Below are 17,359 nucleotides of genomic sequence, written 5' to 3' on the forward strand. Positions count from 1 at the left end.
CAGCCTACACAGTTATCTGTGTGTATTTCAACAGTAAGTGGGTCAGTATCTCCTCATTTGTTGACATGCACCCAGGTTTTACTCTGACTGCATAATAATAATGCAGATCATGCAGGAGGTGTCACCTAAAGGAGCTCACTAGAATATATATTAAAATATATATCAAAATCTACTGTACTATATAAGGAAATATATAATGAATATGGAATCAGTTTGAAAATGATGGCAAATATTTCACGTTCATATCAGGTATCATCACATCACTGTGGTTAAACACAGCAAACGTTTATTGACTGCACAGATTTGAGTCCATTCTTAGTAGTTAATAATTACCTTTCTTTGCAGAATAAAATAAAAAAGTAAACAGCAAAGGTTGTTTTAGGATCACACTTAAGGACATATAGGCTTTAGAATTCAGTCCAGTTTGGGGAAAGAGAAACAGCAGCAGTCTGGAAAGGTGGAAAATGTCTGTGTTCACAAGATGAATCTTAAAATTATTAATAAATTATATATTTTTCAAACTCTATAGAACATTGTTTGATGCATATGTAAAGTTTATCTATTAGAACATAAAGAGTGGGAAATAGGATGAAGGAATTAGGAACAATTTTTCTTTGTCAGTATGTTAAATTGTTTTCACAATTTGCTGCATTTCTGTCAATAAAATGTTGCAGAACTGTTTATGTTCATTTTCCTCAGGGCCTTCAAATGAGACCATGGAAAGGAACATCATATATTTGTGGATTTGTGCATTTGCAGTAGTTCATGGGAATCCAGAGACTTTACCACAACCTCCCATCAGCGATAAAATCCCATCATTGATAAAGATGAACAATGATTTTGCTTTTCACCTGTGCAAGAGGCTTGTAGAAATGCCCGAATATCAGTTCAAGAATATCTTCTTATCTCCCTTCAGTGTGTCCTGTTCTGAGCTGTCTTTAGGAGCTGGTGGTGAAACCAAAAAGCAGCTTCTCAGTGGCATCGGCCGTAACAGCTTGGTCTTCAGCACTGAATAAATCTACCAAAATGCACCAGATGTTCCACAGTCTCCTGAAAGAAATCGACCAGAGGAAAGGGGTGGACATTGATGTTAGTAGTGCTCTATATGTAAGCAACAAATTAAAGCCCCTTCCTGAGTTCTTGGAGAAGATGAAAGAGTTTTACCACTCTGATGGCCTCACTGTGGATTTCAGTGTCAAAGAAACACTGGATAAAATTAACACGTACGTGAAGGAAAAACACATGGGAAAATAGACCAAGCTGTTGATGATCTGGAATCTGACTCTTTGATGTTTCTTCTCACTTACATATATTTTAAAGGTAAACACACACACAACTACTTTGTAGATTTGGTAATGCCATTGTCTCAGATCGCTTTAAAAATGTCACTCTTTCACTATCCTTGTGGGGACATTTGGTCCCCATAACGTGATAAATACCAGGTACACACACACACACACACACACACACACACCCCTATACAATAGTCACAAACTTTTGTAGATCTGGTAATGCCATTGTTTCAGATCCCTTTAAAAATGTCACTCTTTCTTCCAAAGGAAAATGGGACTTGTCATTTAACCCAAGCAAGACCCATCAAAGTCCTTGTCATGTGGATGCTGAGACCACAAATGATGCACCCTACGCATCCCTCAAAGTTTATTATGATGCCGACCTCACTTCTAAATTCCTGTTTAGACTACAACGACTCTTTCTCCATGTTTCTGGCTGTCCCACATATTGACATATTTATTGAAGATAAGACCATCAAAGATTTTGAGATGGCCATCTCTAGACAGCACATTGAAAAGTGGAGGACAGCTGCCAGAAAAAGTTTTTTTGCCATAATTATTTAATGTATATCAAAATTAAGGCTATCCCGACTGATTCATAAAAGCTTTTAGATGTTCAAATGGCTTTAAGTTCAATATCTCCAGATGGACCAGCCAGTCAATGATTTCTCTTGTCCTTCAGAAAAGTTAACCTCTCTCTGAAAACATCATATTCCCTGAATGATATTTTGAAAGCACTGGGAATTGCTGATATGTTTACAGATAAAGCCAACTTCGCTGGAATTTCAGAGGAAATTATCTTCATTTCAAAGGTAAAGTTTCTAGATCACTTCCTAAATTATGATTTAAAATTAACTTAAGATAATTAATGTACTATTTAATAAAACAAAATAAATAAATGGCTGACTCAGTTTGCATGTGTTGATATAGGACAGAGGTACTCAATCCTTTTTCAAGAGGTTCACCTTCCTGCAGAGTTTAGTTCCAGTGCATATAAAACGCCTGAACCAGCTTATCAAGGTCATTGGATTTAGTTGGAAATAAACGACAGCAAAGTGGACCTGGAAGATTGAGTACTGACAGGCAGGCATTACTAGATCGGTTCCCTATGGTGAATGTATACTTCTCTGGCAACTTGTTATATGTAATGCCTAATTGGAAAGAGGTGTTGTAAAAAGTTAATTAAAAATCAAGTACTGGCAAAACTGTCTTTACTTTCATACACCACACAGTTGACATAGAGATTAAAATCTGTGGCTTTCCATTTTATGACCCACCTCTGGATAGAAAACAAAGAAATAAATGAGTGAAAGTCAAATAAGTAAAATACAAAAACATTCTTTCGAACAAACACATTGCTATTTTAACACGGCAGTATGCACAAAAAAAAAGCATTACTCAGATGTGAAAAAATAACACTGGATTGGCACAACTTGGCTCAAACAAACACATTCTCTTGGAATCGCTCTTTGCAGGTTTTATTACTCCCTTGACTGAGAAGCCAGTTTTAAGAGCAGCATTCACATGTGGTCTTTTGGCAGCTCAATATCATTGTATAGTTTATGTATGCCATTTATTAACAATAAAATAGATTTTTTTGGACAAAGGCACTAATTTTAAATGGAAAATTATAAAATAATTTCAGCTCAAATCATAATGTTAAAGTACATAATATAATGAAAATGGTAACATTTTACATTAAAGGTCCCATATTGTCAAAACAAGCTTTTTTCATGACAACTGAGGTCTAGGTGCTATGTAACTACCATATACGTTTCAAAACAGTCAGTCCACAGTAAAATTCACACAGCCTGCTTAAAGTAGCTGTGATTTTTCACGAACCGTTGTGACTTCCGTAAAAAGTTGACGTCAGAACTACACAGTCACCGCCTTCAGTCACCACCCCGAGCACCGCCCACCGTCCCTCAAAACCTAAAATAAAACTCCAGAAAGGTGTAAAATATGGAACCTTTAAGGTTCCCATTGTAGAGGGTTTATAAAGGTGTTCATAAATGATAAGCTATTATAATTTTAATGCAATGCCAGCCAAATAGTGACCCATTGTTAACTCACATGTTATAAATGCTTAATAAATATATTTATTTATACTTATTTCACTCAAAACTAGATTCTTGATTTATTTCATGATGTAGCAAAAATAGACTATTATAGCGAGACTTAAGGGTATTGTATTTATGGTTATCTCATTTATATCTCATGAATCATGTCACTTTTCTTACGATGTTTCTTACCAGAAGCTTCTCTGTATCTTAACCATGATACTCTCCAAAATTTCATGATGCCTATCCACAGCAATGTATAATAACTTATATCTTTTGTTTATCAAGTTGAAACGATCAAACTTTATTTGATCTGTAATTTGAGTATTTGTTCATCCACATTTGCTGTACCTGTGCTCAAGGTAACTAATATTGGAATTCAGTTTTTCATCAAGTTGTGCTCTTATGTACTTGTGAGTTAAAAATGGCTCACAATTTGACAGGGATTGTGTTAAAATCACTATTTTTATTCATGCATTTATAACTGCTTATCAATTATTTAGAATTCATTTGTAAATGAGTTATTAGTCATTTATGAACACCTTTATAAACCATTTACAACCTTATTGTAAAGTGTTACCATGAAAATTATAAAGGTTATAAGGGTTGTAATTTATTTGTGAAGTTTATTTTGCTACAATAACTGGTTTTGATTTTATGGTGAGTTTAAATAATTTAAACTCAAATCATGATATTATATAATATACAATATATTAATTTAATTAATTTAATTTCTGCTTTTGATTAGGATTATTTTGTGATAATGACTGGTTGACATTGTCCCACTCATTGGACGGTTGCCCAATACATAAATACGTGGACATGAAATATTGATTGGAAAAATTATTTTGTAAATTTACCTGTATGCTATATTAAAACTTTTGCTAAGAAAAAAGTCCATTAGATAATGTACAAAATAAGCAGTCAAAAAACAAGACAAACACATATTACAACAATATTAGTTTATTATTAATGTTGACAAGTGGAAATTGCAATCATATTTTCTTCACTATATCTGAATGAAACGGCTTTTCAAATGAGAATATACGTATTGGAAGCACTTGATTTTGTCCATTACAATCTGATTAGATCATTGTTGCTGTTGGATTGTTTTGATTTCATGGTGACTTCATTACATAAGTCTTCTGAGGTCATTTTCACTGTAATCGGTATGTGAGATGGAAGATTTCTGTTTGCATGGAACAAGAGAGAGCGAGTCCATGGTGTGATATGATAGACATGAAAGTAGTGCCACTTTCAGTTGTCCGGGTGATCTGTTGCATTGCCATGGACAACAGCGAGTATGCTGAAGAAATGGTGTAGGATTTACTTTGAAGCAACTTTCACTCAGAAATTGCTAATAAATTTACATGTAATTACAAGTAAAGGTGAAAATTTGAAGTAGAAAGCCCGAAATAGTACTTTCTTGTAAAATGTAATTTTTGTTTTATTTTATTTATTGCTAAAATAATTTTTTATAACTTTGCAAAATCTATTGGCCACGACTGACCAATTGTGTATTCCAGAGAGTTTAACAATCAGAAGCTAAATGCTTATACTTTTATACTCTGGAAGATAACTGGCATTTTGATATAGGAACCAGCAGTGAGCAATTAAATTAAAGTGATGCATGGACTGTTCACGGCTCAGTTGCATTGAGTCTCGTGGCACATGAGTCTAATAGCTTTATATTACTTTCATTACTCATGCTCAAACATCGGGCACACATCTTTCAGGTTGCAATCAGACACACTATACTTAAAGGTCCCATATTGTCAAAACTGAAATTTCCTGGCTTTTTTCAAAATAAAACTCCAGAAAGGTGTACAATATGGGACCTTTAAATGCATGATAAAACACGTTATTTGTTTTTTTGTTTTTCTTTTCAAATGGCAATTATTGCATTGCATGGAGATTGGAAGCCAGACCAGAATTTGAGCAGGCGAGAGGGTAATAATGAAATTCCAAGCCATGGCTTTGAAGTTAGACAAATGGTAATGTGATTAGTTTGTGGTTATATCAGTCAAATGGATGTTCTGAAGGTGGGGAGAACAGCAGATGTACATCAATGGCATTTTGTGCATGGATATGCCACAAAAATAATGTATATAATGCATTTGCATATAGACATAACTGCGTAAGCAAAACATGCTGAAAAGTAGAAAATGCTATAATCTAGAGTGTAAGTAATTATTTTAGACCGGGTTAGTGGTTGCTTGTTAGTGGCAAGCAACAAGCAGCAAGCATCAATTAAGGGTACATTTGTAAGATTATTATATTGAATACATCACTGTCTGTTTACTGAAGAGGCAAAAGCGCAAAAAAAAAAAAAAATCATGTTTAACTATCATGCTAGCACTGTTTAGTCTACTTAGTGTCAAATCTTGTGTAGTCATGGGAAACTGTTTGAAAAATAAGCTTTGCTGTGGAAAAGTTGCTCAGTAACCACAGAGAGCTTCACATGATCTGCTGTTATATAACAGATTATTTTGGAGCGTCTGGCAATGCTCTGAAAAATAAGTTCACCAGTGTTAAAATCTTAAATCAGTTGCCTGTGGTCTTCATGTCTACAATCTGTCAACATTCATACTGCAAAAAAGAAAAAGAATATGGGTTGAATATTACTTTACAACAGAACTATTTATCTCTAGAAAGTGCTCTGGGAATTTTGTTAATTTTATATTTTGACTCAATTGTAAACATTTTCTGTATTCTACAAATATGTAACTGTCTTTGCAATACTTTCAGGAGGTCCAGTCTGTTGTTTCCTGAAGCAAAAGAGGCGGTTTTTAATCAGTGACCAATCAGTGATGCTGATTGACCCATAATGAAAAAGTGTGTGTTTTATTTGAAAATCTTATTACAATTCTCAATTCTATAATATGCAAATTGAGGAACGTAGAATTTTCTTGATATTAATGTTTGGCAGGCATCTTGGCACACGAACAACTGCAGAGAGCCAGACTGCCAGATAGCCATTATCTACATTAGCCGGTTGTGCAGTATGTTGGATCTTCAGTATAGCCACTAATGGATTGAACAGCTTCTTGGTCTATTATCTTGTGATGCAGTCACTATTTTTGTTCCCTTTTCTAAAGGATCATATGACATCCCTATCTCTTTGCATTAAGTAAAAATAACCAAATAATAATCATGAAATAATGTTAACATTTTTTAAAAAGCATTCAACATTGAGAAATTTTATACTACATCCAAGTATTTCAGCTACACTGCTTTTAGAGACAAGATTAATAAAAGTTATCCAGGTTATGTAATTTTTTATGAAAACAACCCATGAGACCCCTTTAATCTCATTAAATTATAGATTGCAGTGAACAAATTAAACAATTGCTAATTGATTGGTAAAAGACCAGAGGGCATGTTGTCATGTGTTTTTCAATTACAGAAGAAATGGCAAACTCATTAACACTGAGACTAAAGACAACAATTCTGTAATTAATGGGAAATGCTTTCAGCACATCAAGTGTAAACAGTTAAGAAGAAAAAACCCCAGAAAGAACAAAGCATAAATAGTACATAAAGATCTGTGCCTGCAGAGATGTGTGAACTTTTGAGTCACAAAACAAAAAATTGTTAGCACATGCAATACGTTGTTACATACAGTAAATAGTGGTCATGACATGATCAACAAGTCTTGTCTGATTTGTTTGTTTGACCCCTTGAAAGCCCCACCAATAGACTTCAACCCAGTTTCAAGGAACACTTCAAGCAAAAGATTTGAATCTAAATACAATTTTCATGTAATTCTTTATAAAAGAGTGCTTGTTTTATATGGAATGCTAATTTAAAGCAATAGTTCACCCAAAAATGAAACTTGTCATTATTTACACTCCCTCATGTCTTTTGAAACTCACATGACTTTCTTTCTTGTGTGAAACAGCAAAGGAATTATCTTGCAGGATTTCAAGAAAGACGTGAGGGCGAGTAAATGATGACAATGTTCAGTTTTGGTCCTTTTAAATGAACTGTCATACAACAGTTTAAGGGGAATAAGAGCCATTTTTTGACTGCTTTTAAGGCGTCTCATGCATGAGTGCTGCGTTTTTAAGAAGTTCAAGTTAAAAACATGAATCTAAAAACTCTGCCTTCTTTTCCATTCAGTTAGACACTATTGTGGGGCTTCTTGTGTTTTTAACACAAAAACACGTGCCCTGTGAATGGTCCCTTAGACATGGAAATCAACTCTGATAAAATATTTTATCTCTCAATTTTTTACATATATCAATAGGCACAATAATATACAGATGGACTGGAAATGACAGAGCCATCTCCCTTTTAGCCAAATAACAACTATAATTATTCATGTATCCATTAACAATCAGTGACTGATATTAGTTGTATAATGAGAACACAATGATTTGAACAACTTCATGAACAAAACAGTAATTGGAAATAATTCCTCTGTAACACAACTGATGGAAAATGTGGCAGCCATTTCAAACCACTTGTACAAAATGTGGATGGGGGCGCTTACTATTACAGAAGCACTTTGGTATAACCCAACCCCCTACCAGATTAAATTATGATAATTACATGAAAGATAGTCCATGCCGGTGAATGGAAAACACAAGCAGCACAGAATCAAATAATGATTGAATAATGAGCACCATTACAAGGAAAGCACATCAGAGCAGTTAGTAGACACGTCAAACAGTTGCAAGCATATGCAAACATTTCTTATCAAAAACACACAAGCAGCGCCACGACCATCTGTTGATACAAGCTTAATGACAGCTCTGGCTGTGAACGGAGTCTCAGAGCTGTACACGTGGTCTTACATCATAAATAAATGTAAAACTTGAAATACATGCATGAAACCCTGTTGTTTGTAATGCAGACTTGCCACACTTCATAGCATCCGTGATTTGGCACCTGGCATTAGGACATTCACAGGTGGGTTATGATCTAAAATGATTTGCTGGTGGCTTCACATGCAAACACCTGGCAGCTCTTATTGCCTGTACATAAATTATGATTATGATTACAGATAAATCAGTGGTGTTCTGTAGTTCCACTTAGAATGGCCAAAAGAAGTACCGACACTTAATTACACAAAAACAAATGTACGAAAGTCTTTGCGTTAACATGAAAGAATCAATTCCAACCTCATACGAGTTTCTTTTTCCTGTGGTACATTTATGGGTACATTTTTTACACAGCAGCAGCAGTTTGGAAAATGTATGAATGGATGTTTTGTTCCATTAAAAAATTACTAAGAAGAGTGACTGGAGCTTCAAAAGGGACTCAAAAGCAACATGAAAGTAATCCATACAATGTTTTCATTAATTATATTTCCTCTGAAGCCATACATTAGCTTTGTGTGATGAACAGATGTTTTTTTTTTAACGTTTATGGTGCTTTTACTTGAACCTTGAAAGCTCTCCTTCAAAAATAACGCAAAATGGTTTTGTAAGGGCAAGTAAATGATGAGAGAATAATACAATGAATAAATCTTTCTATATGAAAGAAACTCAGATGAGATGCCTTTGGCATCATTAAAGGGTTAGTTCACCCAAAAATGAAAATTAGCTTGTGTTTTACTTACCCTCGAAGCATCCTAGGTGTATATGTTTCTTCTTTCAGACGAATCCAGTCGGTGTTATATTAAAAATTGTCCTGGCTATTCCAAGCTCTATCATTGCAGTCAGCGGGTGTTGCAGTTGAACAGTCCACAAGTCGTCAAATAAAGCGCGCGCATTCATAATAAAACGTGCCTCACACGGCTCCGGGGGGTGAATAAAGGCCTTCTGTAGTGAATCCATGCGTTTTTGTAAGAAAAATATCCATATTTCAAATGTATTAAACACTTTTATATCACTTCCGCCAACTGTCATATGCGAAAGCCGTTCCGGCGGATGACGTAGCACGTTGGTGTTGCGTGATAAGTTACGAACACGGAGAGACAACAAAACAAAACGCCGGTCACGAATTAGAAGTACAAACCGAGGATTTGCAAAGAAACCAATTTTCATTTTTGGGTGAACTAACCCTTTAATACAATGCTCTGAACAGCTTTAGTGTAGACTCTGAACCACTGTGGAGTAAATAAGAATCAGTCACATAATTCATACACTGAAAGCACTGAATGGCCATAAGTCAGATGTTCATTATCAGCTCAATGCACTGGTGAGCTGACAGGAGATCTGCTTTTGTACTCATGGATACACTGGAACTTTTAATTTGACAATGAAATATTATGCAATCATCCTATTTTCCATTGCCCTATTCAGCAGCTACCCAAGCAGACAACAGCAAGTTGAGCACGACTAGGCATCTGACGGTGCAGCCTGAGCCACGTTCATTTCACTATTAATGAAGTCCCATGTCAGAATCATTCATTTTACTTTGTAATCACTGCCTGAGAGCATATGTCAAATGTTAAATCCATGTACAAAAGTATTTCGGTTCCCACTGACAACTATGCACTTTTGCAAATACCACGAGCGATCAGAAATCAGTTTTCTCAGATTTTTCTCTGAGGTTATTATTTGGATTTGCAAACCCTCTTTGGTGGAAACAGAAAACTAGCAGTTTCTTACTCCCTTATGCAATCTTCCAAATGTATTTACTGGTAATGGCACCTTTTCACTTCGACCGATTTCATAGAACTCTGACCTCTAGGAAAATACATTACATTGCCTCTTCCTTTTCGGCCAGACACTGCTTTTGCATATTCCTTGCTAATTTTCTTTTAATCGGCAGGGTGTAAAATCATTGGCGCAAACATTTCCAGTGTCATGGGGATTTAAGCTGGTTTGAAACATAATGACAGTGCTATATAGAACACTATTTTGACAATATTTTCCTTTAACAAATTACAGATCGTAATTATTCTTTAAAAACAATTCACCTTTTTCTTCTAATATTGTATAATAAATTACAAATGTATTTGCAGAGTGCCATGAATATAACCTGCTGTTTATCATAATTGATGATCCATAGGTCTTCTCAACTGCACCGTGCAAACATATAATATACTAAGATGATGTTCAGTCACACACGGTAGATGCATAATTTTACAGATGTACAACTCAAGGGCCCAATTAGAAGAACTATTTCATTCATCCTTGCCAATAATTTATGTATATTCAATTAAAATTCAACAAACAAAAATTACTGCATGCCGTCTCAACCAAGAATAATATAAAACAGCTTGCACCAGTCATACCACTCATTAAATATTTCTCAAGCCAAACTACCTCAAATGTTACATAATTTACCACTAAATGGATGCAAGATAAAAACAGAACAAAGCTTTAATGGCCTCCTGACAACAACTGGTATAAAAAGCAATTTCCATGAATGACTAATCATCATCTGTTGAAATTGCCTTCCATTTGAGTTTTAAAGTCTTTTGGGTTATGATGGCAATTGATATGATCAAAAATATTGCACATAAAAAGATACAGCGCCTTGAGGCACTCGGTGTGTCAAAATTTGGCTATTAAAATGAACACTGAGTGGACTGTTCCAAGGTCAGAAAGTATCTCACCAAACTATTGAATTAGTTTGCACTTTTACATTTACTCAGGAATCCAACTGAAAAACTCAAGCATGGAATTCAATTAAATGTGACCACGGTTACGGTTATCAGCATCAAAATGAGCTCTGCAGACTTGGCATTGAGAAATGCACACAATAAATCTACAGAAGTTTAGAGTTTATGAGAGGTTTTAAATTGAGCCATGAGGATGACGAGTTTAGAGAAAAGTATTTGAGACAATTCAGTGCTTTACTGCACAATAAACAGCTCTGAAATGTAACAGACCATAAATTAGTCTAAGGAATATTCCTTCAAATTCTTCTTTGCAGTTGGCAGGTGAATAAAAGGATTTTGCTATATAGTTTAAAATAATCAGTCTCCATGGGAGCTGGAAAACATGAGTTTATGATTTTGCTTTTGTTTTATCCAAATCTAATTTGCTAATATTGCTGTTGTATATGCAGGATTCCCATACATTTTCAACAATTCATTTCCATTTGTAACATGCATGATACTTTCAAATGATTCCATGACAGTTGGGAACCCTGCATATGAAATTATTTTAAGGTCTTGCCATTTTGTTTCATTTCAAAGGTTGCTGAGTATCCATGAATAAAATCTCTTTCAATGTGTTGACTGTGACAGCGACACGAGTGGTAGCATGCTGACATCACCCTATATCAATACAATAATCCACAAATACATCTGGAAACTGTCCAGTTCATTATTATTCTAATAGTGGGTCATTGGAAAATTATTCCGTTTTTAAACCACTATCAAGTCACTGTTCCTCATTTCCCCCATTCAAGTTACTGTTCTCCATGTTCGTGGACTGTTTGTGAACATTATCATTCTGAATGGCCTTTTTATCTAGAGCGTCTAGAGGACATTGCGTTTCCTTCTGTGCGTTCAGTGAGCACTTGGATACTGCGCTGGCCACCTGGCAGAACTTCCTTAGGAGAATCTCTCTCAGAAGCAGGTAAACCCATGGATCTAGAATCTGATTGAGCGAGGCCAGACGTATGGCTGTGAGAAAGAAGTTACAGTCCATCTGTAAGTCCTGGGGTGAGAGAGATACAGCAGCAGAATTGCATTGATGCGACGATGTGTGGGTAGAGATCATCTTCAACATAAGGATCTGCAGAATGAGAGGAGACAATGGCTATATTATATGAATATTGTTTTCTTTAAAATGAAGAAAAAATATGCATGTGCTTATAGACTTATACGATTGCTTAACAGATTTCCATAGGATTCTAAATGGCAGTTATTTGCTAAATGTACACCCCTTCAGGTTTTTTTTTACATTTTTTTATATATATTCCGTCTAATATCACTTTTTAGCTACTAAAAATTCTGTACTCTCAGTTCCAGGTAATGCTATGTTATAAATATGATTTTAAAAATATGTTTTAATATATTGATATCAGCTTATTTTGGATATGTGTTGACTAAAATTGGACATTTAATTGTGCAGTAATGTATTTCCCCTATTCTTACATTTAGATCACCTTTGTTATCATCAAAAACACCTAATATTTAAAACCATGTAATTTAATAACTGTTACATTTTATCTTTAGCAGATCTCAAAATGAATTTCCATTTTTTCATACTCTACATGATAACGTTAACGCTTAAAATTTCAGATTACTCATTTTTTGGGGGTGTTATTTTTTTCTAATTTATTTAAGCAAAATTGTACAGAATTTAAACATCTGCCATTTATCGTTATCGGCCATAACATCATAAAAAGTTTCAACCCATTCTACAAAACTCAGTTTGTTTTTTTCCTCCCACAGTCAGAACGTATGAATTTGCACAATCATGTGGGCCTAGTTGTGAAACGACATGACTGGGAAGAAATGACATTTTTGGAAAATGTCAAATCATGCCAGCAACTTTTTTAGATTGACAAAAGAGTCATTTTTGGAGAGAGCCTAGGCAAAAATCCCAGGGTAAACAGTAACTAATCTCAAATAACTGCTCAAAAACATACTGAAAATACAAGTAGTGGCCCTCCAACATGTACATTGCTAGTCAAACAGCCGGCCTGTTGAGTTCACCCTTACATAAGAATTCATTTATTCTGTTTAATCCAATTTAGATAGACAGGCTTTTGTAGCTGAGCACACTTAAGTTTGAGCAGGAATGACACCGTGCATGCTTTCATCTGATAACTACAGTAAGTGTATCTGGCAAAAGCTGATATGATACATACCAGTAGAGGTGACCAGCATGTCAACAGCACACACATAATGCCCATCAACTGAATAACAGTCTCTGTTGTTAACCTCTCCCATTGCTTGGAAGACTGGGTCGAGGTTGTCTTCGTTTTGCAACGTATAACCAAAGCACGGATGGTCACAACGTTACACGACAACGTGACCAGCAAAGAAAATATCCCTAATGCTGCAAAGGTCGTGGCAAAAAACGTATTTCCCGTTACGTTCTTGTCACCTGTACTTATGAAGCACCAAGTCCCTGGCCACTGCAAAGTGTACTTTCCAACCCCAGCGATGGGCAATAAGGCAAATAGCAAAACGAGGCACCAGATGAAGACCAGAACCTGCTTGGTCACGTTGGTTTTCATGTAGTGTGAGTACCAGTGAGGAGCAGTGATGGCCAAAGCCCTCTCAATGGCCATGGCACTGGCTAAAAAGAGAGGACACAAGCCAAAAGTGGTCATGCACACCCCAAAGAAAGCGCACAGAGTTCCCGAAGGGTCCACGCGTTTCCATTTCAGATCTGCTCTGTACACCGAAATGACAATCGGGCTTGTGAGCAGTTGGCCGAAAAGATCAGTTAACGCCAACGAGCCGATGCAAAGGAGAAACGATTTCTTCCTTTTATGTTCCTTTTTTCTGTATGCGCTATAAACTAGCAGCATCGCGAGAGAGTTTCCGACCATTCCAGTGACCATCATAGTGATGGGGAAAAACACGGACACAGTGCCACAGCTGGCGCTCTTGCCCGCGCTGTCCCGTGAAGCTTTGGAAAGGTTCGAGTCCCACATCATGGTTCCAGCAGTTAGGTTTTGTGGCAGGACATCCGAAGACTGACATTTAGATGTCATCCTTTTTCAGGGAGGGTGTTCATGGCAACAGTAGCCCTTTGAAACAGGTGGAGTCCTCAGCGAAGTCTGCTTCACTTTGTGCGCTCGGCTGTCCGAGAGCACGCTATTAACACAGAGGCGGGACCCTTATGGAAATGTAAAACATGCTCAGAAAGACAACAGAAAAATAGTGCAAGATGCACAAAGAATATCTTTACTTCAACACAAAGGGAAAAAGTTGTTAGACTTCATGTTCCCGGTTTTTCTGTACATGCGTTACCTCACAAAATAGTATACCGTCATCACCCCCAAGCTGTGGCAACAAATTAATTCCTGTATGACTATAGGAATTTCAAAAAAAGATACACTCGTGACCAAATATAGTTATAACAAACGGTGTAGCGAGAGCGTGTAATTCAGCCTACGATAACTTTCAGCGGGTTTACGGTTTATTTTTTACAGATAGGATTAACTAAATGACCGCTAAACGTTAAAGCAAAACACTAATTGTTTTTGTGATAGGCAAATTTCCAAAGAAGGGATAAATAATAATGGTTCAAGTTTTATTCAATGATAATCCCCCACACCACCAGCTCACAGATGGTTTGGAACGCAACAAGTGCCACCTAGCGCACGAGAAACGATCATTTCAAACCTTATCAGTGTCTGCAGTAAAGGTGTATTTTTGCTAATCAGCAATCGTTAGTAAATTCATACACGACTCATAAAATGTTACTCCATAAAATAGACATGGAAAGAAACAAACTGAACAAATGCTTCAGATTAATATATAATTTTACAAACATCACTAGATTTCCCCACAAGCAGCAGTGCGGGATCTAACGTCAGCCTTCACCGGTTTTGCTTGCAGTAATCCAGTAAAAAAAAAGAAGAAAAAAAAAAAAAAAGTCGGTTTAAAAACGCAGAGATAATTAAGGCGCACATTTGGGGGAAGAAATCTCAAATAAGGCCTCATGCAATGCAGCAACTTGGAAAGACAAATACAGTGCAACAAATATTTCAGATTAACAGGTGTTTATTCATGTTGGTTACACATGTAATTATAATGAACAGTAAAACATTTTCATATTTTGTATGTTAGAAGGGGGTGGTGGGTGGGTGTGATTATTTCACATGTTCCAAATTTGATTTGAACACAGAAAACTATACCAGTAATTTATTTTATCAGTAATTTGAGTTTGTCTATAGTTTCTTAGTTCCACAAATGATGAATCATAAAATTAAGAACCAAGACAAAAATACTGACAAAAAGGACGCACAAATTTCACATTTCATCTGTCTTTCCAGAAGAAAATAAATCTCTACAAGCATAGAAAAAAAAACATACTTACCTTTAATGCACAATTAGACAAGGCAATGTTACACCTCAGAGGCTCTCTATTAGATGCTGGCATTGCTTGACGTGGTTAAGCCATCAACATTGCTTGTGAGGTATTTCATATACAAGAACCATAAAACCAGCATCCAAGTATTTATTTTTTTTTTAATTAACAAATGTTTTGTTAATGAACTGGTTGTTCTGATGGCAATAATGTCTGACAATAGATGAATACAACTATTTCTGCGATGTAATTTGCATAATTTCCCATCAAAATGGTTGATGTCCAGAAGATATGTGCCAATCAGTCACAGACTTGATGTTATTTCTCTATAAACCCACTGACACTACAGACTATACACCTCGAGTTATACTGTTAAGAGATCTGGCTAGATGTTATATAAAAAAAAAAAAAAAAAAAAGGCAGAAAACTTTTGAGAAGAGGTTATGTGAACAAGTGCGCAAGTATTTTTTTCATAGAAATCAATGTGAATTCAAACAGTTGAGTAGTTGCAATAGCCCCAAAAAAACTGGAGTTTAAAAATCAAACCAAAAAAAAAACATGCAGTTCTAGAAAGATTTGTTTCTTTTGTTAATCATTTCTGTTTTGAGCTTGAGCCAGAGTGGGATGATCCAGATGAGCCTCTGCGCCTACAAAGAGATAGAAAGAGACAAAGAGAAAGACCATGACCGATTAAAAGATTTGGTTCTTGAAATCAAAACAAAGCATAAAAAATGTACTGCACAGAGAAAAGCACAATTTTGTCACATCGTTTCAAAAATGTATTGTTATCACTGAGCCCTGTGTATAATGCAGAAGGACGCCTGGTATCCAGGCCACCATGTGTTACACCAAACCTTTCAGACGAGTGCGATCGTGCGCGTCTTTTTTTGTGGCCACCAGAGGAGGACCTGGAACGACTCCTCTTCTGGCCTCCCTCAGGCGATGACGAAGGGGAGCGAGACCTCTTCTTTGAGGAAGCAGAGCCCTTTCCTGACCTGGAGCTGGATCTTTCAAAGGGGATAAATAAGCATTCACATGAGGTCAACAAATATCATTACACAGATTACTATAATATAACATTATCAAAGGGACTGACATGGGAGGAAAACATCCACCCACAACTCCCAAAATACTACAGTATATACCACAACTTCTGAAAGAGACCAAAACTGCATGTCTGACCAACTGAACTTTCAGCAGAACAAAGCTGAATCAGTCAGTACAACTTACAGCTCTAATTGCCTGTTAGGTGTTACCAGATAAATTGAGACCTGGGACACTGAATAATGAATAACAGCTCCAAAAGAGCAACATTTTCTAAAAGCACAAGAAAGCTCTTGACATCTATGCTGAGAACAAAAAGTCAAAAAAATCCTGTTCAAACATTCCCAAAGAGATAAAGCTACATCTCACTGCTCCCCACGTCACCCTCATTTTATTAATCATTTGTTTTACGGTGATCAAAATCGACTTCTGTTCCAAGACTTAGGACAAAGAGTTCATTACAAGCACTGGCTGTTCATACACACTCTTTCCTGGAGAGTGCATGTCACCTCATTCACCTGGAGTTGGACCTGGAGCGAGAGCGAGATCTGGAACTGGATGAGCTCCTGGACCGGGATCTGCTAAACACCGACATCCCCCAAAAAAACAAAAAAAAAAACAAAGACAAAAGAAAAAAGAAAAAAAAAAAAAAAACAAAAAAAAAAAAAAAAAACCCCAGACACCAACAGCCTACTATGGTTAATTATTTAAATAGTAAATACTTAACTAGTTAACTACAAATTAAGTTAATTATTAATGGCATAATAATTAAATAATGCATTCAATATTTTGGCATTTTTTAAATTTAATTTAAAAATGAAATTTTTCAAACACTGCCTAAAAAAGGACACATCAAAAGGAGAGTTTTAAGTTATCTTTACCTGCAAGCTGCTAAAGGCAACACAGACTTGTTGCTGCTGTAGTTTTGTTACGTTCATTGCTACAGTTATCTCATCACCGTCAATCGCGGATCAATTGGGTGGATTCACTAGCGTAATTTTTTACACTCGCATTTATCATTCCTGAAACACTATACCAGTAATTCATCATGCTAATAATTAAA

General features: G+C 35.9%; 2 protein-coding genes and 1 pseudogene across 6 annotated transcripts in view; 1 reads left to right on the top strand and 2 right to left on the bottom strand.

Annotated features, from left to right (window-relative positions):
- The first annotated feature begins 400 nt into the window (after positions 1–400).
- Positions 401–6,124, top strand: LOC107685330 (alpha-1-antitrypsin-like; annotated as a pseudogene).
- A 5,332-nt stretch (positions 6,125–11,456) lies between these two features.
- ptger3 (prostaglandin E receptor 3 (subtype EP3)) lies at positions 11,457–13,968 on the bottom strand. Its single transcript, XM_016481888.1, has 2 exons — positions 13,076–13,968; positions 11,457–11,994 (listed from the first exon to the last, which is right to left on the bottom strand). Exons 1-2 carry the CDS (start codon positions 13,928–13,930, stop codon positions 11,638–11,640), a joined length of 1,212 nt encoding a protein of 403 aa, XP_016337374.1. The 5' UTR covers positions 13,931–13,968; the 3' UTR covers positions 11,457–11,637.
- A 1,260-nt stretch (positions 13,969–15,228) lies between these two features.
- Positions 15,229–17,359, bottom strand: part of zranb2 (zinc finger, RAN-binding domain containing 2) — a 6,712-nt gene continuing 4,581 nt past the window's right edge. For 2 of the 5 annotated variants that reach the window (XM_016481851.1, XM_016481850.1), the window contains 2 exons: positions 16,815–16,877; positions 15,906–16,259 (listed from right to left, as the gene is read on the bottom strand). In XM_016481851.1, the coding sequence (XP_016337337.1) occupies positions 15,965–16,259; positions 16,815–16,877 (358 nt within the window). In that variant the 3' untranslated portion in view covers positions 15,906–15,964. The other 3 variants (XM_016481855.1, XM_016481854.1, XM_016481853.1) reach the window with 3 other exon arrangements.

Source organism: Sinocyclocheilus anshuiensis, unplaced genomic scaffold (genome assembly GCF_001515605.1).
Source record: "Sinocyclocheilus anshuiensis isolate Anshui unplaced genomic scaffold, SAMN03320099.WGS_v1.1 scaffold385, whole genome shotgun sequence".
Taxonomy (NCBI): Eukaryota; Metazoa; Chordata; class Actinopteri; order Cypriniformes; family Cyprinidae; genus Sinocyclocheilus; species Sinocyclocheilus anshuiensis.

Bases quoted from the DNA above. Each gene is read 5' to 3' on its own strand.
- ptger3 (XM_016481888.1), bottom strand. From the start codon at position 13,930: ATGACATCTAAATGTCAGTCTTCGGATGTCCTGCCACAAAACCTAACT. The intron at 11,995-13,075 runs GTATGTATCATA...CTCATTCTGCAG, and splicing joins CATGCTGGTCACCTCTACTG to ATCCTTATGTTGAAGATGAT.